Raw genomic sequence first — 20,903 nt, forward strand, 5'->3', positions numbered from 1 at the left:
TGATGTAGGGCATGGTGGTGGAGATAGGAGAGGAGGAAGGTAATTTTCTGTTCCCATTATTTCTTTCTTTACCTGTCAGTTTTTCAATTTTTAATATAATTTTGTTGAAGAGATGATCTGTTTGTGTATGAACTTGTTTTGATTTGTGATATTAAAATCAAAACATGATAATGTTTTGAGAAAATATTATAATCTACTGTTGAGGTATAAAATAATAATCGGACTTTCGTTAGTTTTGATTGGTCAAATTTTGGTTGTCAAATTGTTAAGTTATTATTATTATTATTTTAATTTTTAACTTATGAAAGATTGGTAAGAAAATGTAAAAAAAAAAAAAAATCAAGAAGCATATACTATATTTTGATAATTAATTTTCCCAAAATTGTATTGAATGTAAGCATATTTAAATAACTATCAATTTGCCAACCCTTTGTGAATCACATTGCCTTTGACTATTGATCAAAAATAAATCTAAGATCTAAGATCTGTAGCCATATGACTCATGAAGACTTTTGAAGAATAATTTGACAAATAGCACAAGCAACAATCATGCCATATTAATGTCATGAAATTTAATACCCTCCTCTGTCTTATTTTCTTTCTTCATTTTTTTTCCAAGATATCTAAAAATAAATATTTAAATTATAAAAAAAATTAAATTTAAATTTTAATATAAAATACATTAAATTAAAATTTTAATATAAAATATATAATTGACATTGACATGTCAACCACTCAATTATATAATCATGTGCCTAACACTCTAAAATCCAAACTTTGCTTAAAGTAGTGAAAAACTTCTTTATAATTCAAACTTTTTGATAAGATTTTGTTGGGTTTTGTCCTTTGATTAATTACCAAGATTAAGGGTGGACTTAATTGATGACTTGGTTAGGGTTGTCGGAGAAACCAGACAAACAGGGTTGAGAAAACTTATGATACGATTATGCTATAGAAATCTTAGCAGGACAAACGTAAGAAACTGAATAATTTATATATTAAAATCCCATAAATTATGTTGCATTACCTTATAAACTACATAACTTTTCACACTGACTGAGATTCAACTTCAAATCTTTGATTAATACAATGATAAAAAGATTGCTAGTGGTATTAATTAAGTTTGTTGACACTTTCAGAAAAAAACTTATGTCTCTTATGGAGTAGTTTACAAATTGAAATGTTTGAACTACTATTTTATCTTCAACAATATGACAAACTGACAATGCCTATTACATTCGTTTAGTTTGCTCAGACATTAGCAACCCAATTCACCCTTTTCAAGAAAAAAGATTAAGACTTGATGGGAAGGTGAAATTTAAAATTGAATTGAAATGGATTTAAAGTTTTTTTGGGAGGAGACAAATAAGTTGGAAAGTGGTGCAGTAAAGTGGAGCCCAGGCAGGCAGGCAGCGGTGAAGGTCCCCAAGCCCATGGTAGAAATGCCCCATGTGGCATAGCATTGGTTACAGGGTTGGAAAATTACAAGGCCAAGGCAGGAATGGGACTTTTTAATTCATTTGTTTTCACAAGGGAGAGCCTTGGGTCCCTAAATTTTCAACGGCAGAGTTGGGTTGTGATATGTCACTTCTTCTCCAAGATTTAATGCTCAAAATCAGACCAGACACTTCCTACCCTTTTAAACTCTCTGATTGTTTTCACAGTTTTTTTTTTTTTTAATTTGACTTTCTCTTTCTTATCTGGTATCAACCAAGTCTCTCTCTTCCAGTTTCTCTGCTAATGTCACTAAAATATTTTCCTGCGATGGATTTTTTTTTGTGTCCTTTCTTGGTCCATTTTGCTTGAAACCAAATTCCATTTTTTTATCATTTTTTATTACGTGCATTAGTATTATTTTAGTTCCAGTCAAAAGAAAAGAAAAGAAAAGAAAACCTTACAATACTTGGAAGAAAAAAAATGGTGCTTGGAGTTAAGTTGTAATGAGTGTATGGGGAGATTGATTGGGATGATTTGAAGTTTGTAGTTTCTTTCTTCAGTTTAAAGAATACCCAGTTAGATTTGGCCGTTTTTATGTAGCCCCATTGTGACAAGGAAGGAGCCTTACACCTGGATCATGGGCTGTTGTTACTTTTGAAGAATTCAAGGTGAGATTTTTGTTTCATTCATATTATAAAGTTCTTTGGTTTGCTCATTTACATCTTTGTTTCCTCTTTCGGAGGATTGTTTGCATCTCCATGATTGGTGTTTTTCTTAGATATTGGATTGTGGATATCTGATTCACACATTCATCTTCGGAAAATGCTTTCTCTCTCCTCAATTGCTTGCTTGAAGATGAGGCATTGTCTCTCTTTGTCTGTTAGCTGAATGATCAATGTAAGCAAAATCAGGTATGGTTTTGAAATTAAAGTTTCTTCCTTTTTGTCAGCTATTGATTATGTTCACCGATTGCAAATTTTTGCACATTGTTAAGGTGTGATAATGCTTGTTTTAGACTGACTTCTAGGTCTTGTTTGATAATTCAACTTTTTTGCTTTTTGGGTTTAAATCTTTAAGTAATGTTGATACATAGATGAGATAATGGAGGTCGAAAGGAAACGAACAAAGGGAGGGTTTTTTCAGTTATTTGATTGGAATGGCAAATCTCGGAAGAAATTGTTCTCAAACAATTCTGAATTATCAGGTACATTTCTGTTCTTCATTTATATAAATACGCGTGTATTATTTTTGTATGTTTAGTCTTTCTTTTTCTTTTTTCTTTATTGTGAAAATGTTTGTGACTCATTCACAATTTGCTGTAGAAGAATCAAGGAGAGGAACACCTGTGGAAAATCTAGCGAAGTCACTGCCTCATACGGTGGGAAATTTCCTCCCTTTTCCCATTTAATCTTCTTTCGCTCTGCTGTTATTCTGGTAAAATATTAGTTTCTGATTATATTGTTCCACTTTTCTGCATTACCAGACGGAGGGGGATGAGTACAATGCCACTTCAAGTAGTAGACGCAGTTGTGATTTTTCTTCTGCTTCCTCAGTGACTAGTGATGAAGGATATGGATCTAGAGCACCCGGAGTTGTTGCTAGGCTTATGGGTCTGGACTCATTGCCAACACTGAATGTCCCTGAGCCCTCTTCTACCCCATATTCAGGGTCTTGCTCTCTTAGATCATCTCATTATGAAAGGAGTACTCCTAATTTGTGGAATGAATGTCAACCCACAGACTACACCAACATCTCTAACAAGCTCGACAGGTTGTCTTCAAATCCCATTGAACCAAGGTTTCATAAGGTGCAGAATCGACCAATCGAGAGATTTCAGACTGAAATATTGCCTCCAAAATCAGCAAAGCCAATTCCAATTACTCACCATAAGCTTTTGTCTCCTATCAGGAGTCCAGGGTTCATCCCAACAAAAAATGCAGCTTATATAATGGAGGCAGCTGCAAAGATTATTGAGGCTAGTCCTCAGACAACTTCCAAAGGTAAAGGGCCGTCATTGGGGTCCTCTTCTGTTCCTTTGAGAATCCGGGATTTGAAAGGGAAAATTGAAGCTGCACATAAAGCATCCAGGCCTCAAAGACCTGATGAGCCTAGTGTGAGTGCGACGAAGCCTTTGAAAGGACAGCATAAGAACAAGAGTCACAATAAATCAGATTATACACCAACACTCAGCATATCGAGGGATTCAGAAAAAGTTAGTTCTAACAGTTTGAGGAATAAGGGGAAATCAGTCTCACTCGCAGAACAAGCAAGGGTTAATGTTCAGAGGAGAGATGGGTCATTCTCAAGTAGTAATGGGAGTTCTGCAAGCCAAAAGGAAAGGAATGATGCTAAACGAAAACAGTTTTCTAGGAGCCAGGCAGATATGCAAAGGACTGTGGAGAAAGGAACTTCCGCAAACAGGACTAACAATGTGCTGAGGCCGAATAATCAGAAGCAGAACTGCATATCCACCAGAGATTATTCAACATCAAAGACTTCTACCCTGGACCAGCATGCGAGAAAGGGTAGGTCCATGAATGGTACAATTGGGCGGAATAGGACTCTAAACAAGGTGACCATAAACTCTGAACCTCAGTCCAGGAAGACAGGCTCAGTGGCAAATGATGCTGCAAAGGAGCTTCCAATGTCTAGAAGAAAGAATTTGCCTAAAAAGAAACGGCCTGTAAATGAAGATCTTGCATCTGGAGAAACTTCTTCTGACACTTCATCAATTAATTACAGTGAAAAGTCCATAAAATGTAATGTTGCAACTAATGGGCACTTGAATCGGGATGCAGAGAAAATGAAAAAAAGCATGGATGTTGTTTCATTTACATTTACATCCCCAATTAGTCGAGTTGCAGAAAAGAGCAGCAGCTTTGATAGTGATCCTTCTGGTGACAATTACCTGTTATATTTGAAGAGCTCAGCTTTTTCTTCTCCTGGATTTAATATAATTGGTGGCGATTCTCTAAGTGTTCTTTTGGAAAAAAAGCTTCAGGAATTGACTTGTGGAGTTGAGTCATCCAACTGCAATATCATTGTAGATGGGACTTCTGCTAGTCCGGCATCCAGTTTGCAAAATTCAGTGTCCTCATCTGGTATGGTGCCCACAACATTGGGGGGACATCACAAAAGGCTTCAGGTGGATCTAGATACAGATATTTCATATAGCTCAGGTGACTTTGATCACTCTTCAATGGACAATATGGGGCTTGATTGGAGAAAGAAGTGGCAGGTTTGTTTTACTCAGTTGCTGCTACCATTTACTTTTATTGCAGGTCTTGGTTATGTCGCACACTGCTAAAGGTTTTTCCAAAATATAGAATCCAGTGCTTGTATTTCAGATGGCGCTTTACCTCAACCAAAATAAGAATACTAATAATAATAGTAATTGTACTGAATAATCACTATGTATAGAAACTTTAGTTTTATGAGTTAAAAGTAGAGCCAACATAGCTATGAATAGTGATCACTAAGGGAAGTTTGTAGCTGATGGAGAATTTCCCCTTTTTATTTCCCATGATATCAGTTCCTACCAAGTTGAAGTCTGGTTTATTGGTTGAATTGATCTAGTGCCCAAATAACTTGCAATTTCAATTCTACTGCCTTTTTTTGTCATCAGAAGTCCTGACACCTACATCCTTTGATTCCATTCGAAAGTATAATTATTTATCTATTTGTACTCTTGCATTTCACCATATACACAAACCAGTTGTTCACAAGCTTGAGTGATTTGGATGTTCTAAAAGATATATCTAAAATGATTTTTTTCATTTTATTTGTCTATTACATATCTAATTTCAATACAGAAATTGTATTCTTATTTTTCAATCTTAAATAATGATAACATGTAGCTTAAATTTATTGAATGATTGCAGCTTTCAGAAGAAACTGAAGAGCAAAATGCTTGCAGCAGCAGCAGCAGCAGCGAGATTGGCGTAGGATTAGATTATAGACATCCTATCCCACTTTCAATTTTTGAACCTGATGTCATGAGTAGGAGCTGCTCAGATAGCAGAAATGGTACCAAAGGTAAGCTGTACTCTTCCTATGCTTATATTCTTCTTGATATTAATTTACTAGGAAGATAGTTGTCAATTACATTTTGGGAGAATTTCTGGAGAATAATTAATTATTTGTCTTAGAGGCAAAGCAATCTTTAGTTCTGGAATAGTGCATCATTTCAGAGCTATTTGTATTAGTTTACGAATTTTGCATGATACTGAAATTTTTGCATAGACGGGTAAACACAGTAATCATGTTACTGCAGTGTCTACTGTGTAAGCTAAAACCCGATTTAACAAGATAAAGGAATTTTGTTATTGTTCCTTTGACCAACATATACACTACACACTTGCAGGCATGAAGCAATTCATGTTGGCTCAGGATCAAGGAGCATCAAGTTGGACCCCTGGAAGTGAGTCTCTAACAGAATTTGGTACAGAGTTATCTGACTCGGCATCTTCTACATCTGTGGGAGAAATGGGCAAAAAGCTTCTAACTAGTACATCAAGTTCGAGAGATTTAAAAGAGTCAACAAATTGGGAACTCGATTATGTGAAAATGGTGCTAAAAGATTCTGAGCTAATGTTCACAGAATATGCGTTGGGTCGGACTGAAAAGGTAATGACCCTGAATGCTTTCAACCAGCTCGAGCACCGTAACGAAACAGAGAGAATCGGAGAAGATCACGACAAGCTTTACCAAAAGCTTTTGCTCGATTGTGTGAGTGACTGCCTGGAGTCGAGGTGTAAGCAACTCTTTGTCGGAACCTGCAAAGGATGGGTTAAGTGGGAAAAATTGATCCAAAAAAGGGGGTGGTTGGCACAAGAGTTGTACAAGGAGATTTGGGGTTGGGAAAGCATGGGGGATACAATGGTGGATGACCTTGTAGACAAGGACATGAGCACTCAGCATGGGAGATGGCTTGGTTTTGATTTGGAAGCATTTGAAGAAGGTGTAGAGATTGAGAAAAGTATATTCTCTTCTTTAGTTGATGATTTAGTTTCTGATTTCCTGCTTTGAGGCTCTTTTAAATTATTCACCTGATGGATCTTGTATACTATATAATTCTAAATTGTTTAACTCTGCATCCATGACCAAAGAGCAATCTGTTAAAGCAGATTTTGATCCTTTAGGTTGGTTTTCGTGTTCAGTTCGATCGATTCAATTCGGTTTTAAGATTTCGATACCTAATTACTCGAAAAAAACCAAATTGATCAAACATAAAACCAAAACCTAATATGAAGAACATACCACATGGTTTCCTTCCTATTTTCTCAACCATCCAATTTTTTTTTCTTTTTTAATTTTCCCAAAGTCTCTATCAAATCAAAATCTCGGAAGTATGGGTTAATTGAATCCATAACAATTTAATAAAAAAACAAACCCTTAATCATATAATAAACCAAAAAAACAGAAGCACGTGTCAAGCCTTGATTGGGTTTGCTTCCATTTTTTTCCTCGCACGGCTGGCTACAAAACTACTACCGATATTCTTCTTTCTTGGGTACAGAGAAAAGAGACTGAATTCTCTGAGAGGTTTACAGATTAGCATGTAGTAATCCTGATTAAATTAAATCAACAGCTTTATTCTAACAATGATCAATTCATTTAATTAAGGGGGGCAGGCTGCCCAAAAATTAGGATCCTATGAAGAGGGGTTATAGTTTTGCTCTTCCATGGTGTACCTCTGCCCCCATCAAAAGATGACTTATATATTATATGCTTAACGGCTCGTTGTCGGGTACACTTGATGTTTGTGTGGAGAGAATGAGCAAAAGGGGATGCAGGAGTGAAGCAAGAACATGTGACACCAGATGGGCTCTGCAAGAGAAGACTGGTGGGGTGACATAACATGGGAAACTTCTTTTTTTTTTTTTTTTAAGACTTTAATAATGTACTAATTTAGGGTTTATATATATATTTTTGGGGAGATTTAATTATGTATTTTTGTCCATTGGGTCCTTTCCCATTTCCCCACATGGATCCCTACTCTTCTCTCAATGCTTACCCTTTTTAATTCTTTTCATGTTGCACAAATGCTTTATTTATTTACTTTTTTACTTTATATGCTGACAAGTTAGAGACATTGAGCTCCCATTCACCCTCATAAGCAGGGTGTTTAATTTGAGTTGGCACCCATTGACTTTTGAGCTTTGGGTGAGAATTGCCATATTAGAATTAGGAATTAGGTTTTCATTCCACTTCATATATTAGATTAATGCTCAAATTTTCTTAGATATTTTATTAAATATCTCCTTAAGCAGTGGTCTAGAATCCAAGATTGATAGGGTGTTGCATCTTGAAGAGTGTAAGAATGGAAATGACCCAATTATCTACTTCTCTATTATTCAATAATTTTCTTTTTGGGATGTTTTGAAATGAAGTCGTCTTGTTTTTTAGACACGTAATATTCTTTTTTTTTATATTATAAATAAAAAGTGAAAAAAAAAATTTAAAAGAGAAAAAAGTACCGATATTTACATTTTTATGGCTTGAATTACTAAAAAAATATGATTTACATACAAATGTTTGATGTTGTAGTGGGACATGAAAAGAACATATAATAAGAGTTAAAACATTAGAAAATGAAAGAAATGTCATCTTTTTGAGTAAAGAATGTGACAAGGGCAAGAATTTATTTGGGCAAACTTATCAATCAAATTATAGCCCCAAAGAAATGAAATTGACGGGCATCAATTCATTAATTAGATAGGATCTAGGGCTTATTTGTGGGAAAATTAATAAAAAAAAAATTGATTTCAATTTTAATTCATATTTAGTACGGACAAATGGGAAGCCCACTTTGACATTTTGGGTACTATTTGACTAATTATAAAGGAACCAGATTGGTGAGCAAAACCTGAAAAAACACAACCACTTTCCCCTCTTTTATAGTTTTACATGCACAAGAAAGTTCTTCCTCAAGTTTCTCTCTCACCAATCACTACCCAACTTGGTCACACAAGACAATGGAGTTCCAAATTTCAGACAACAATGAGCTAAACCAAAACCCAATCTCAGACTTGGAAACAGAACTAGAAATGAGCTCCCATGGGCAAATTCAAGACCCCCATGAGCCCCAAGTTTTCCCTGAAGACTATGACAGCACCTGCTCCACACCTTATGTCAGTGCTCCTTCAAGCCCTGGCAGGGCGCCTGGACCCGGACCAGGATCCATCAATGGTGGGTTCTTTTACAGTGCACCGGCTAGCCCTATGCACTTTGCAATGACCTCGGTGTCTTCCATGGTGTCATCGACCCAACCATCTTCTCCTGATAACTCGGTGCCTCTTGGTTTTGAGTTTGAGTTCTCTGCAAGATTTGGGTCTTCAGGGTCAGGTCAAACGGGGTCCATGAGCTCGGCGGATGAACTTTTCTTGAATGGACAGATCAGGCCTATGAAGCTGTCTACCCATTTGGAAAGGCCTCAGTTTTTGGCTCCTTTGCTGGATCTTGAGCATGAGGATGAAGAGAATGAAGATAATGTTGATGGCAAAGTAAGAGGCAGAGATCTGAGGCTGAGGGATAAGTCTTTACGTAGGAGAACAAGATCCATGTCCCCTTTAAGAAATGCTAGTTTTGCTCTCAACATTGATGACCAAAGCATGTGCTTGGATAAAGATTTAGGCAAGAAAGCTGACAGCAAGAACGATGAGGAGATGTATAATGAAACGAGTGCTTCGATGTCAGCTTCTTCTTCCAGGTCATCTTCAGCTGGAAGAAGCTCAAAGAGATGGGTTTTCCTGAAAGATTTTCTGAGGAGCAAAAGTGAAGGGAGAAGCAACAATAAGTTCTGGTCAACTATTTCATTCTCTCCAGCAAAAGAAAAGAAGCCTGGGAGCACAAGCAGCAGTGTGGTTCAGGAGTCTAAAGAGAAGCTAAGCAATGTGTCAATTGGGGGATCAGAGAATCAAAGAAGCCATAAGAATAAGCCTGTCAATGGGATAGGGAAGAGGAGGGTTCCACCATCACCACATGAGTTGCATTACACAGCAAATAGAGCACAAGCTGAAGAAATGAGGAAGAAGACATTTTTGCCTTACAGGCAAGGCCTGCTTGGGTGCTTGGGATTTAGTTCAAAAGGTTATGGTGCCATGAATGGCTTAGCTAGAGCTTTGAATCCTGTTTCCTCCAGGTAAATCCAGTTAATTAGGGGTATGACAGAAATTGTATAGAATTTTTTTTTACCTTAGCATTTCCAATTAAGAATTTTTATGAATCATAAATGTATTTGACAGTTAGATCTTCTCTTTTGTTTTAAAAAGAGAACATGTTGAAATTATGAGGGTTAATTAATCTAGACCCAGTTCCCTTGTATAACATGTAAAACAATATATATGCAATATATCCATGTGTTCTGCAGTGCTGGTGTAACACAGCCTACTATCTATTTTCCATTTTCATCCACTCCTTGTGGTTTCTTCCTTAAAACTTGGGCCTTCTTCTGTGCTGGTAAGGTATTAAATTTGACAAGAAATTTTACAAACTTCTGTAATTTGTTCATCAATCCAAACCCATTGTCAAATAAAATGAAAACTTATGAAAACAATGGGGGTATCTTCTGCCATCACTGATGCACTTGTAATGTTTGAAAGTGTGTTTTGTGAAAGGTGAAATGGTTTCAGGTTCTTAGTGCAATTCCATGTTGCATCTTTCTTTGTTTTGGGGGCCTAACTCCTAAAGCAGTATCAATGTTTCCATCATTATGGAGCACTGTTCCTGTTGGATTATTGAAGCAATAATATTCACAAAAATTGGTTTCAGGCTCTCTCTCTCTCAACTTTCCCCGTTACAGAATTTGGTGGCAGATGCCCAAGTAGCACTAGCACATGAGGATGCCCCCCACCCCTATACGAACTGTACCAACAGTTCCAAAAGAAAACTCTGGAAATTTTTGTTTGTTTCTTCTTGGGGTTCAATTGTTGTGATGCACATGCACATGATATATTGCATGAGTTGGGTTGGTTGGGATATTGGAAAGATATGAATTGACATCAATTTCCTCATATGTTAAAAGTTTCAGAATCTGAGGATGACTGATTTAGGGGCCATACATGCATTTGGAAGTTAAGAAGAAGAGCTAAAGATTGAACCAAAAATAATGGATAGAAATGTTTGCAAGCTTTGATTAAATTGGGGGCCCTTGGTGTCTAGTAGACATTGACATCAAAGGTGATCATGAGACATGGACATAAAGCAGTTTGAGATTATGCGACATTGACTTGATTTTGATAGTGTTTCCATTTCCAAACAACTTTGATTAATCTTTTTTGGCGGCTTCTATCTGGGTTTTCTTTCCCCCCTTTCTTGTCTTAGTGATCAATGATCATCATCTGTCACTCCAAAAAAGAAACACATGAACTAGAGCAACTCTGCCTTTTCCAATATCCAACATCATGTCCCCTCATGATTATTCATATAATTGTTTTGTAGATAAGCTTGGTTGTTAACCGGTAATTTCAGACCACAAAAACCCCAATCTATGGTTGGAAACAGAGGGAAAAGAAAGATCAGAATTATTAGCCCAAGGAAAAATATCAGCTGAGAAACTAATCAGGTCCCAACCTCCAGCAATCTGTGTGGGGAGCATTTGAATTTTAGCCTGGAAGCAAATAGTGGCAAAATCACATCAACATGGTCTATCTCAGGCCCCAGGCTTACATTATTGGTGGACGGGCCTTTTTATACAGTTTCTGAAGTTATCCCAAGAATCATTTCGATGACAGGAGCTATGGGGTTTGTACCGGGAAGGCCATTTCAGGAATTCCATGGCCGGCCCCATCTCTAACTCCAAGTTACCTTACAAATTACGTTACATTTTCCTCTTCCCGAACAAATACCTGAAGAACTGAAGCATATGGGAGACTGATTTAGACGATGTTTTTAAGTTAAAATGAGGGAATGAAAATGCCCCGGACAAGGAAATAGTCTACAGCTTATCCTCACAGGAAACCAGGTGTGGGTATTGAAGGAGCACCCATTTGTCCGTTACTAGAACAGAATAATGATACTTCACATGAATTACCAAGACTGGGTGGTGGCCTAGGAGCCAGTGGGCACGGACGTGGGCCAAAAAGGTCCCAGGCTTTTGCCCAAAGGACATTTTTTCCACCCACACAAACTCATCCTTTGGGAACTTCATTACTCCCTTCTGACAACCCTTCACTCGAAATTTCCATCAGATTTCCCGGATGACTCGGTCTTCTGTCTGTCATATCTATTGCTCCTTGAATAACCTGGTTCTTAAAATTGACTGCACACTAATTACCAGTCCCTAATGCAGTATTTTTTTTTCCCTTTTGATGGGGGGTGGGGGAGGGCTGATCAAGGAAGATCACTGATCAAATCCAAAATAACTAGCCTGGGGCCTGACGTAACTAGCAGCTAGCATCCCGATTAAAAGCGTTATCAACATGATTCCAGCTGGTTGAGCCTCAGCTAGGGAGTGTTGGAAATGGCCCAACCCCGTACAGCAAACAAGACTTTGACCGTATGATTTCCAAGGGAAAAGCAAATGCTCTACCTTCTTCTATATGGGAGACCAATGTCCGAGGAAAGGTTACTGACAACCAAGCAAAGATAGATAAGATTTTTCTTCTTTGACAATGAATTCATCTGCTTTAACTTGGTTAAAAAACAACGAAGAATACTCAAGTTAAGTCCATCTCGGGGAAGTGATACTGGTAAGGAAAAATACAGTCGCCTGGAACCTACACACTTCAATTCTGACAACCAACATAAAGATGATAAATGCAGTAGTTAGAAGAAACCTGTTAATTGATCATGCTGACCAGCTACATTGTAAAAGAGCATAGATCAAATTTCAGTCAGACATTTTCATGACCTTCAGATGATAAATCTTAGTTTCATGTCAGATTGATTGCGGGAAAAAATAAAAAAAAAACATGTCCATATGAAAATGAATCACCATTGGCCCTCCAATGGTCAGTAAAACAAGGGAAAGGCCTGGCACAATGGAATCCATACAGAACAAAAAGCATATGACATTTCAATCAACAAAAAAAAAATATATATATATAGTTCCAAGTAAATAGAGTAAATCAGTGAATCCAATAGTTTGCATTCCTGAAAATATATGGCAAAACTGCAGTGGATATTGTAACTTCTAATATATTTATTAATGGGCATTGGGTCTTTTTTTGCTTTGGGCCTTAAAACCAATAACACCAACAAAATTACTTGTTGGGCCTTGGTTTCTTCTTGGAATATGGAAATTAGTTTGAAGGAAAGGCAAGAAAGAACGGAACCCAAATTCCCAAGCTCTTTAGGGTTTTGATTTGATCACTGGAAATTCCTCTCTCACAACAATTTCGAAGTAAGCTAACCCAATTTCTTTGTGTAATCAATGGCTTCCAGCAATAATGTAAGACCAAAATTTCTCTCCAAAATATATTCTTTTTTTTTTACTACTTTGAATTTTCACCTTTTAGCTATGGAATTTGTTTTGATTATATTTTGTTGCAGGCTCTTGGTGTTGATAATACCTTCAGAAAGAAATTCGATCGAGAAGAATACTTACAACGCGCTCGAGAGCGTGAGAAACAGGTTTCTTATCAAAGTCTCTCCCTTTTCGGTTTTTTTTTTGAATATTTTAAAAAAATTTGATTGTGATTCAGGAATCTGAAGGGCGAAGTAAATCCAAAGGTGAGTTTTTTTTTAATAATTTTTAGTATTTGTGTTTGAATTTTAAGAAATTGAATTTGTATAGTAAAAGTTGAATACATGTGCAGCAAAAGGTCCCCCAGTGCAAAGGAAACCCTTGAAGCATAGGGATTACGAAGTTGATCTCGAGTCTCGTTTGGGTAAAACTCAGGTTTGTTTAATTGCTTGGCGTTAAACTTAATCTAAATTGGCTTTTATGTTGAACCGTCTTGTTTAAGCATCTACATTTTGCAGGTTGTTACTCCAGTAGCACCTTTAAGTCAGCAGGTAATTTCTTATCATTTCCTTCCTGGCTTAACCTTATGTTATGACTGTATTTTTGAGGTGTGTGATGTTCATTGTTCATTGCAAGTTGCATTTCTTGAAGAACAGCTTAGCTGGTTGATGTTCATGGATGCGTTTTGGCTCAAAGGGTATTCTATATACAGCGTTTGATCTCTGAAGCGTTGTGGTTTTCTTAAATCAAAATTTTATTGGCTGCATGATTGTCAAGATTCCATAGACTTAACTTGATTTCAACCTGTTGGATGTGTTACTCCTTTAGGGGGTAACTTATGAAATAAGGCTTTAGGAGGGTACTGAAGAAACACTAGTATGTTTGCATTGCTATATGAATGAATGTTGATTGTTTAGTAGGTTATGTTGTTCCACATCGATGAATGTTTGATTTATTTTGTTTTGAACAAATGACAGAATTTAGTAGCCTAGTGGCAAAAGTATCATGCTTTCCAATTTTTATTGATCTCTGTTTTTTGTGAACTTTTATTTATTATGATGATAAGGTATATGTTGATTAAATTGGTTCTTTGCAGGCTGGATACTATTGCTCAGTTTGCGAGTGTGTGGTAAAAGATTCTGCAAACTACTTGGATCACATCAATGGGAAGAAACGTATGTGGTTTTCTAGAGATTCTTGTTTATCATCTTATGGATGTATTGACAAATATAGACATTCTTATTACTTTTTTACTAATCTAATGCCCCCCTTGCCTCACTTTTTCAGATCAAAGAGCTTTGGGTATGTCCATGCGGGTAGAACGGGCAACCCTTCAACAGGTGCTCAGTTGGAGAGTTTTTGATGTGCACTTTTAAAACACTTAGTTGGTTGAAGTTGTAGAAGTTAGAACCTTGTTAGTTAACAAAAGCCATGTATTCTTTATTTTTAAATTTTAATATTAGAAGTAAATTAGTAATGCGTAGAAAAGGCAATCTAATAAACATGTACATCCTTTTAATATTGGAGCTTCTATTAAACCTATAAATGGAGGAAAAAGCTGTATGTCATTTTCTGAGACAAAAAGGATGAATTTCCCAGGCAAGAAACATGTTATATTTATTTGAAGATGGTCAAAAATAGAATCTGTGGCGTATGACTTGTAGAGGCCAAAAGAAGATCTGTTACCTTGTGCATGGTCAATTTCTTATTAATTTCCTTTGCTTGGTGGATGCAGGTTCAAGAGCGATTTGATCAATTAAAAAAGAGAAAAGCTCCTGGCAGTTTCTCAGAACAAGGTAAGTCTTGCCTTGGTGCCCAACTTGTTGGAATTTGATTATAGCTGTGTTCAAGATGACTGATGTCTCGAATCTTTATTCTTTTCTGTAGATCTTGATGAACGGATCATCAAACAGCAGGAAGAAGAGGAAGAGCGAAAGCGACAACGACGAGAAAGAAAGAAAGAGAAAAAGGTCAGTAGTCGGATTTTCTAAGTGCTCAGTGGTCGTTTCACCGTTGGGTATTGCTTTTCGTATTGGAGACGCTTTTCAGCTCTAAGCTGTTTTCTAGAGTTCCATTTTTAACTTCCTTATTATTGTTCCCTTATAGTTAGAATTTTTATTTCACTTCTCAAAGTCACAATTGATTGTTGATTTCTCTGGGTTCAGAAAGAGAAAGCAGCAGAAGAGGAGCCTGAAATTGATCCTGATGTGGCAGCTATGATGGGATTCGGGGGTTTCCGTTCATCCAAAAAATGATCATGTTTGTTTATGTAACATTACCTTCTTTGAATGATAGACAGCCTTTTGGAAATTGACATGTAAGGTTTTCCAATGTTCTGTATCGATAATCGAAAAAAGTAAAGAAAAGTAAAAATTACTTTGACATGCTTCATTCATGATTAATGTGTCGATATAATATGTTATGTCATGTTCTTCTTTAAAGCTCTAACAGATGTTTAAGATCGGATGTTCCTGTTTCAATTCAATGCCTTGAGTTTAATCTTCATCAGCTTGAGCTTTCAAGCAGTGTTTGATGAGGAGAGTAGAGTTTCGTCTCATACCTAATGACATTCATTCATGTTATGTCCCTGCTCTGCACTTCCCCTTCCCAACCTCTTCCATTTCCATCTGTGTCCTTACTTCCTCGCCTCCTCCTCTCTGGAGAGGTTGCCACAAAGAGATTCAGCATTTCAGCTTCTCCATGGAGTCATCTCCAAATCGAAAGATTGAAATAAATGTTGTTATATCGGTTGCATTAGTGCATGAAACACAATTACATCAAAGTCTACTATTTTCGAAGTTAAAAAGCAAGGTAACTTGTATCTATTAACTTTTAAAAGGCAGTTGCCCCTAGTTCCCGCCAAACCACCCCATCAAACCTCTTAAAATTTCAGTAAACTCTCAGGATACGGGAACAGAAACTGAATGAGCAGAGCTTCCCTGGAGCTGGAGCGAAAGATCCTCCGCCTCCTCCATGGCCAGAAAACGCGAAAAACCCTCCGCGAAATCCATGCCCATTTCCTCCGTCAATGTCTTCACCAATCCAACCAAATCCTTTCCCACTTTGTCTCTGTTTGCGGTCACCTCAACAAAATGGACTATGCGAATCTTGTGTTTGCGCAGACCCACAACCCCAACATATTGCTTTTTAACTCTATGATCAAAGGGTACTCTCTTAACGGTCCCTTTGAAGAAGCTATTGCCTTGTTTTCTTTACTTAAAACTCGCGGGATTTGGCCAGATGAATACACGTTTCCGCCATTGCTCAAGGCGTGTTCGGGTCTTGGTGATGTAAGAGTCGGGCAATGCACTCATGGGGAAGTTATTAAATCTGGGTTCGAGCGTTTTGGCTCGGTTCAGATTGGGGTTGTGGAATTATACAGCTCTAGCGGGAGAATGGAGGAAGCAAAGAAGGTGTTCGATAGAATGTGTCAAAGGGATGTGATAGTTTGGAATTTGATGATCCGTGGGTTTTGTAAGATAGGGGATGTTGGTATTGGGTTAAATTTATTTAGGCAGATGAGTGAACGGAGTGTAGTTTCATGGAATTTGATGATTTCTTGCTTGGCGCAGAGTGCGAGGCAGGATGAAGCTTTGGCACTTTTTCAGGAAATGAGAGAGCTGGGGTTCCAACCTGATGAGGCTACTGTGGTTATTGTGTTGCCTATTTGTGCTCATTTAGGGGCTGCTGATGTTGGGCAATGGATTCATTCTTATGCTGAATCAAGTAGGCTTTATCAAAAAGTGGTTTCTGTGGGAAATGCATTGGTTGATTTCTATAGTAAATGTGGAAATTTGGAAACCGCCCTTCAGATTTTCAAGGATATGCCTTGTAAATATGTTGTGTCGTGGAACGTGATGATCTCTGGTCTGGCTTTTAATGGGAAGGGGGAGCTTGGGGTGAAGTTGTTTGAGGAGATGATGAACAAAGGTGAGATGCCTAATGATGCGACTTTTATAGGGGTGCTAACATGCTGTGCTCATGCAGGGTTGGTTGAAAAAGGGCAAGAGTTGTTTGCTTCAATGAGCAAAATTTACTACATTGATCCTAAACTTGAGCATTATGGATGCATGGTTGACCTCCTTGCACGCAGCGGATGTGTGAGAATGGCTTATGACCTGATTACAAGCATGCATATTGCACCAAATGCTACTTTATGGGGTGCTTTGCTCAGTGCTTGTCGTACTCATGGTGAATTACAGCTTGCAGAACTTGCTGTTAAGGAGCTTATGAATCTTGAACCATGGAATTCGGGTAATTATGTATTGTTGTCAAATATTTATGCAGAGGAAGGGAGATGGGATGAAGTCGATAAGATAAGAGTACTGATGAGGGAAAAAAGTGTCAAGAAAGCAATGGGACAAAGCGCAACAGGGTGATTATACCATCTTTGTAGACTATGGTTTTGAGAATTATAAAATCTGAATTTGTCTTCCTTTCCCTCCTTGTAAACTGTACAGTCTTGGTAGGCACCAGAAAAGTCGGAATTCCCAGGAAGGATTGATCTAATCCTGATTCATTAATAGAGGGGAGCTGAATCCTCTTCAGATTAATTACTTCACTTGGAAATTTGCAAGGTACACTGCACTTATTTGAATGGGACACAAACTTTGAGGAAATTTTATTTCATGGACCAAAGTTTATGAAAACGAGAAGGAATACTACTAGTCTCTTCTGCTTCTATAAATTAGTAATCTTCCAATCTCCCCTGCATCCTAACCTTCCAACAATCTCCTATTTAGCCTTTTTTATTACATTCCAGTACTCAAGCTTGCAGTTGAAGAAGAGCAAATATCGTAAAGGAGCGAAGATGGAAAGGAAGAGTTGCTGCGGAAGTAGCTATGTGTCGAGATCATGTGTCTCGACAACAAAGAAGGAACCTGCTGTGGTGACTCCGAAGAAGGAGGAAGATGTGAAACCAGAAATCCCCAAGGGAAATGATCAGGCTGCTGTTCCTGCTACTGTGGTGAAACCTCCAAAGGTCGAAGAGAAAGAGCCTGTTAAGGCCAAGTTTGGTAGCGGTGGATGTAACTAGTCAAAATTAAGTCTGGAAAATGTATTCTGGGGTGGTGGGGAGTTCATTACATATGATTTTATAGGTTTAACAATTTCTCATTATGTAATACCCCTCAGACAATAAATAGCAATTTTAGCTTACTCTCTCTCTCTCTCTCTGTGTGAGTGTTCCAATTTCATTATTCAAAAACCTGTTAATATTTGTTTCTGCGAAGTTGGAGGGTAAGAGATCTGAAATTGTTCATGTCAATGTAACAGTAACTTCATTAAACCTACATTTCACTGGATTGTTATTCAATCATTTCAATATTATATAGTAAAACACAAAAACAGCATGAAGAAACAACGAATGATGTACAATTAAATGATCTCACTTATTTTAATTTTGTCAAAGTTTTGCTGCTGCAATTAGGACCATTGTCCACAAACGCATGTTACTTCTGCAACAATCAGCAATGATGAAAGGAAACGAGCAATCATTTCCCACGCCTGCCCTTCCTTTTTGATCTAATACTTGTTACTTTTATAACCGGAAACAACCCATCCGATTATATATAAACATCACCAGCTTATCTCTCCCTGCAAAAACTATATCATAACACCATGGAGGTCTTCCCATTTCTTCCTTACGTATCATATCTTGTTTTCTTTGCGTTGATTCACTTTCATGTATTCTGGTTTTGATGTCTCAGGTTGTTGAATTCAAGGTACGTTTGCACTGCAAATCCTGTGAGAAAGCTGTCCGCAAATCCTTGCTCAAGATCAATGGTATACATATCTAGCAATAGAAGATCCTGAATTACCATTTTTCATACGAGGAGAAGACTTGACAGTTTGATGTTACAGGCGTAAAATGCGTGGAGATAGACATGATGTCGAGTAAGATCACGGTGTTAGGGTATGTAGACTGTAAAGCTGTGGTGAAGGCCATACATAAGACGGGGAGGAGAGCAGAGGCATGGCCATCAGCAGCACCATCATGCCGCCGTCCGGAGGACTACTTCAGTCCCAGACTTCCTAAAGGGTTCAGATGCATTATTCCTCGATGGGGTTTGCCAAAAGTTTGAAAAAGTAGTAGTAATAATGTTCTCTTAGTTATCTTAACCTGCAAGCAAAGTAAGGCCGCACTAGGGATCTCCAATAAATACAAAGAGTTTCCATTGATGAGCTGTTACAAGATCCTTTTTCTGGTGTTATTATGAGCTTACAAATTATTGGTTTTTTACCATTTATTATCGACTTTTACCTTTTCAAATGAACACGTTAAATTTATATCATTTCTTACTCTTTTAATTTATTCTTTCGGAAAATTAGAACGAGGAAAGCATATAATCATCATGTACCAACTTTCAAACCAGGAGTAGTGATTAAGTAATGGAAATTTGATTTTAATTGTACATATTGAAGCAGTCATAGCTGCCAAAATCATGAATCTATTTTGTTGTTTGTATAACTTCAAACACAGCAAGCATCATTCTGTCAAGGTAAAATTTGAAGATGGATTCGAACACCATCAGAAGAATACATATTGTTTTTTCCTATAGCCATAGAGCTGCTATATCATCAGAATATGAAACCCAATGATCAATGTTAATGAAGACAAGCTGGTCATGAACTCGCGCAATCCAGGTGACTTGCTTATTTCACCCTGGAAATAATTCTCCACATCGAAATTCCCTGACCAAAGGGTAACTCATGTTAAATGACAATTTCCTGACACTAAAGACCAAAGATTAGACAAAAAAAAAGCTTAGAAAAATGAAGGAATATGGAGCATATGTAGCAATTTTCAAGTACCCTATATTCGGGTTTGAATGAAAAGTTTATTATCTGTTTCGGGTTCGGGTAGAATACAGTATTATCCCTTATTGTAAGCGTAAAAGAAAAGTTCTTCCCATACCTCTTCTGCTTGTGTAGCTGCAACCAGCACGGAGTACATCTCTGATATCTCGAACAGTGGCCTTGTTATAAAACGTGAAGTCTGATAAAACGTTGTCAACGCATTGAAGCACCAACTGTGTCTCAGCTAAGCAAGGTCCGGTGCAGAAGATGTTGGTAGCTTCACGAGGTACGTTCAGGTTACCACTCTCACTCAGTCTAAAAGCCTCATCGCATCCAGTATAAATCTGCACGCATGAAATGCTACCGAATGAAAAGGATTTCTCTAAAAGGAAATTCTCAATGAATAATACATCATCAGGCCGTTAAGATTCTTACATATCTGTTGTTGAAACAAAAGAAAGCTTTCGCAAAGGATCGTGCAGGGAGGAGGTTCTGTGCATTTCCTGTTTGATCATGTCCAATGGAAATGGGATCAAAATAAAGTGAAAAGGAACGAGGAAGATGATTATGGGGTGATCAGAAGGATAGAGCAAAAAACCTGAGTTCATGTTGGAGAAGAATATGGCAACGAAAATCAAGTTGAAGAAGCAGGTGAAACACTTCAGCTTTGATGAAGTAGCTGCTGCCATTACGCTGACTGTGACCAAAATAACTGGGAAAGGGATGGATTTATTTGATTAACTAGAAGGATTGGTAACTAAAAGAGCAAAAAGGAAAAACAAAAGGATTAGACCACCTGGATTTGAATGACGAGTTGGTTGGTAGCTTGCTGATGGTGTGGTAGGAGAAAAGGCTAGACATAGATGGACTAAGATGGGGAGTCAGTAGGTGGAAACAAGTCACCCAACTCTGTACTTGAGTTTGCCACATTTGGTGTTTCAGCAGACAAGGTTGAGTACTGGGAACTGCAAAAGTTTGTCATTTGTGTCAAGCACCCTTGCTTCAGATATTCAAACCCAAATCTGGTTAACTCTTATATGTCAATTAAAAAATATCTAAAGCAGATAGAGACTGCTTGACCTTTTGTTATAGTTACATATAAAAGAATAGGTGAGGAAGATTAAGGCTATGACAAGAAGGAGCTTGGCACTTCTGAATTATTAAGATAGCAAAAATTGGAGATGCGGGGTATCGATCCCCGTACCTCTCGCATGCTAAGCGAGCGCTCTACCATCTGAGCTACATCCCCATTTTTTAGAGG

General features: G+C 37.6%; 5 protein-coding genes and 1 non-coding gene across 8 annotated transcripts; 4 read left to right on the top strand and 2 right to left on the bottom strand.

Moving 5' to 3' along the window:
* LOC18600554 lies at positions 1,483-6,577 on the top strand. 3 transcript variants are annotated; one of them, XM_007031057.2, is made up of 7 exons: positions 1,483-2,105; positions 2,216-2,348; positions 2,515-2,641; positions 2,760-2,815; positions 2,921-4,675; positions 5,319-5,472; positions 5,801-6,577. In XM_007031057.2, the coding sequence occupies exons 3-7, from the start codon at positions 2,539-2,541 to the stop codon at positions 6,463-6,465; spliced, it is 2,733 nt and encodes a 910-aa protein (XP_007031119.2). In that variant the 5' UTR covers positions 1,483-2,105; positions 2,216-2,348; positions 2,515-2,538; the 3' UTR covers positions 6,466-6,577. The 3 variants fall into 3 exon arrangements, with proteins under 3 accessions (XP_007031119.2, XP_007031118.2, XP_007031121.2); XM_007031056.2 differs by having other exon boundaries at positions 2,531-2,641; XM_007031059.2 differs by having other exon boundaries at positions 2,531-2,641; positions 2,763-2,815.
* On the top strand, positions 8,289-9,831 carry LOC18600555. The gene has a single exon (XM_007031063.2). It carries the CDS (start codon positions 8,415-8,417, stop codon positions 9,582-9,584), a length of 1,170 nt encoding a protein of 389 aa, XP_007031125.2. The 5' UTR covers positions 8,289-8,414; the 3' UTR covers positions 9,585-9,831.
* On the top strand, positions 12,650-15,292 carry LOC18600556 (zinc finger matrin-type protein 2). The gene is made up of 10 exons (XM_007031064.2): positions 12,650-12,829; positions 12,931-13,011; positions 13,083-13,110; positions 13,197-13,279; positions 13,363-13,395; positions 13,941-14,019; positions 14,132-14,184; positions 14,580-14,640; positions 14,732-14,814; positions 15,010-15,292. Exons 1-10 carry the CDS (start codon positions 12,812-12,814, stop codon positions 15,097-15,099), a joined length of 609 nt encoding a protein of 202 aa, XP_007031126.1. The 5' UTR covers positions 12,650-12,811; the 3' UTR covers positions 15,100-15,292.
* On the top strand, positions 15,675-19,041 carry LOC18600558 (pentatricopeptide repeat-containing protein At1g09190). Its single transcript, XM_007031067.2, has 3 exons — positions 15,675-18,469; positions 18,553-18,628; positions 18,707-19,041. The coding sequence occupies exon 1, from the start codon at positions 15,769-15,771 to the stop codon at positions 17,221-17,223; it is 1,455 nt and encodes a 484-aa protein (XP_007031129.2). The 5' UTR covers positions 15,675-15,768; the 3' UTR covers positions 17,224-18,469; positions 18,553-18,628; positions 18,707-19,041.
* On the bottom strand, positions 19,262-20,903 carry LOC18600559. Its single transcript, XM_007031068.2, has 5 exons — positions 20,439-20,903; positions 20,241-20,354; positions 20,078-20,145; positions 19,761-19,986; positions 19,262-19,537 (listed from the first exon to the last, which is right to left on the bottom strand). The coding sequence occupies exons 2-5, from the start codon at positions 20,329-20,331 to the stop codon at positions 19,416-19,418; spliced, it is 507 nt and encodes a 168-aa protein (XP_007031130.2). The 5' UTR covers positions 20,332-20,354; positions 20,439-20,903; the 3' UTR covers positions 19,262-19,415.
* TRNAA-AGC lies at positions 20,819-20,891 on the bottom strand. Its single transcript has one exon. It is a non-coding gene; the product is annotated as a tRNA-Ala (tRNA).

Source organism: Theobroma cacao, chromosome 5 (assembly GCF_000208745.1).
Source record: "Theobroma cacao cultivar B97-61/B2 chromosome 5, Criollo_cocoa_genome_V2, whole genome shotgun sequence".
Lineage (NCBI taxonomy): Eukaryota > Viridiplantae > Streptophyta > Magnoliopsida > Malvales > Malvaceae > Theobroma > Theobroma cacao.

What these genes read in the sequence shown, in the direction of transcription:
- LOC18600554 (XM_007031057.2), top strand. Translation starts at nt 2,539, where the DNA reads ATGGAGGTCGAAAGGAAACGAACAAAGGGAGGGTTTTTTCAGTTATTT. An exon ending in CGAAGTCACTGCCTCATACG is followed by an intron (nt 2,816 to 2,920) that starts GTGGGAAATTTC and finishes CTGCATTACCAG; the next exon opens with ACGGAGGGGGATGAGTACAA. An exon ending in TAGCAGAAATGGTACCAAAG is followed by an intron (nt 5,473 to 5,800) that starts GTAAGCTGTACT and finishes ACACACTTGCAG; the next exon opens with GCATGAAGCAATTCATGTTG.
- LOC18600555 (XM_007031063.2), top strand. Translation starts at nt 8,415, where the DNA reads ATGGAGTTCCAAATTTCAGACAACAATGAGCTAAACCAAAACCCAATC.
- LOC18600556 (XM_007031064.2), top strand. An exon ending in AGGGCGAAGTAAATCCAAAG is followed by an intron (nt 13,111 to 13,196) that starts GTGAGTTTTTTT and finishes ATACATGTGCAG; the next exon opens with CAAAAGGTCCCCCAGTGCAA. An exon ending in TCACATCAATGGGAAGAAAC is followed by an intron (nt 14,020 to 14,131) that starts GTATGTGGTTTT and finishes TCACTTTTTCAG; the next exon opens with ATCAAAGAGCTTTGGGTATG.
- LOC18600558 (XM_007031067.2), top strand. Translation starts at nt 15,769, where the DNA reads ATGAGCAGAGCTTCCCTGGAGCTGGAGCGAAAGATCCTCCGCCTCCTC.
- LOC18600559 (XM_007031068.2), bottom strand. Translation starts at nt 20,331, where the DNA reads ATGGCAGCAGCTACTTCATCAAAGCTGAAGTGTTTCACCTGCTTCTTC. An exon ending in TTTGTTTCAACAACAGATAT is followed by an intron (nt 19,987 to 20,077) that starts GTAAGAATCTTA and finishes TCATGCGTGCAG; the next exon opens with ATTTATACTGGATGCGATGA. An exon ending in CAGCTACACAAGCAGAAGAG is followed by an intron (nt 19,538 to 19,760) that starts GTATGGGAAGAA and finishes CCCTTTGGTCAG; the next exon opens with GGAATTTCGATGTGGAGAAT.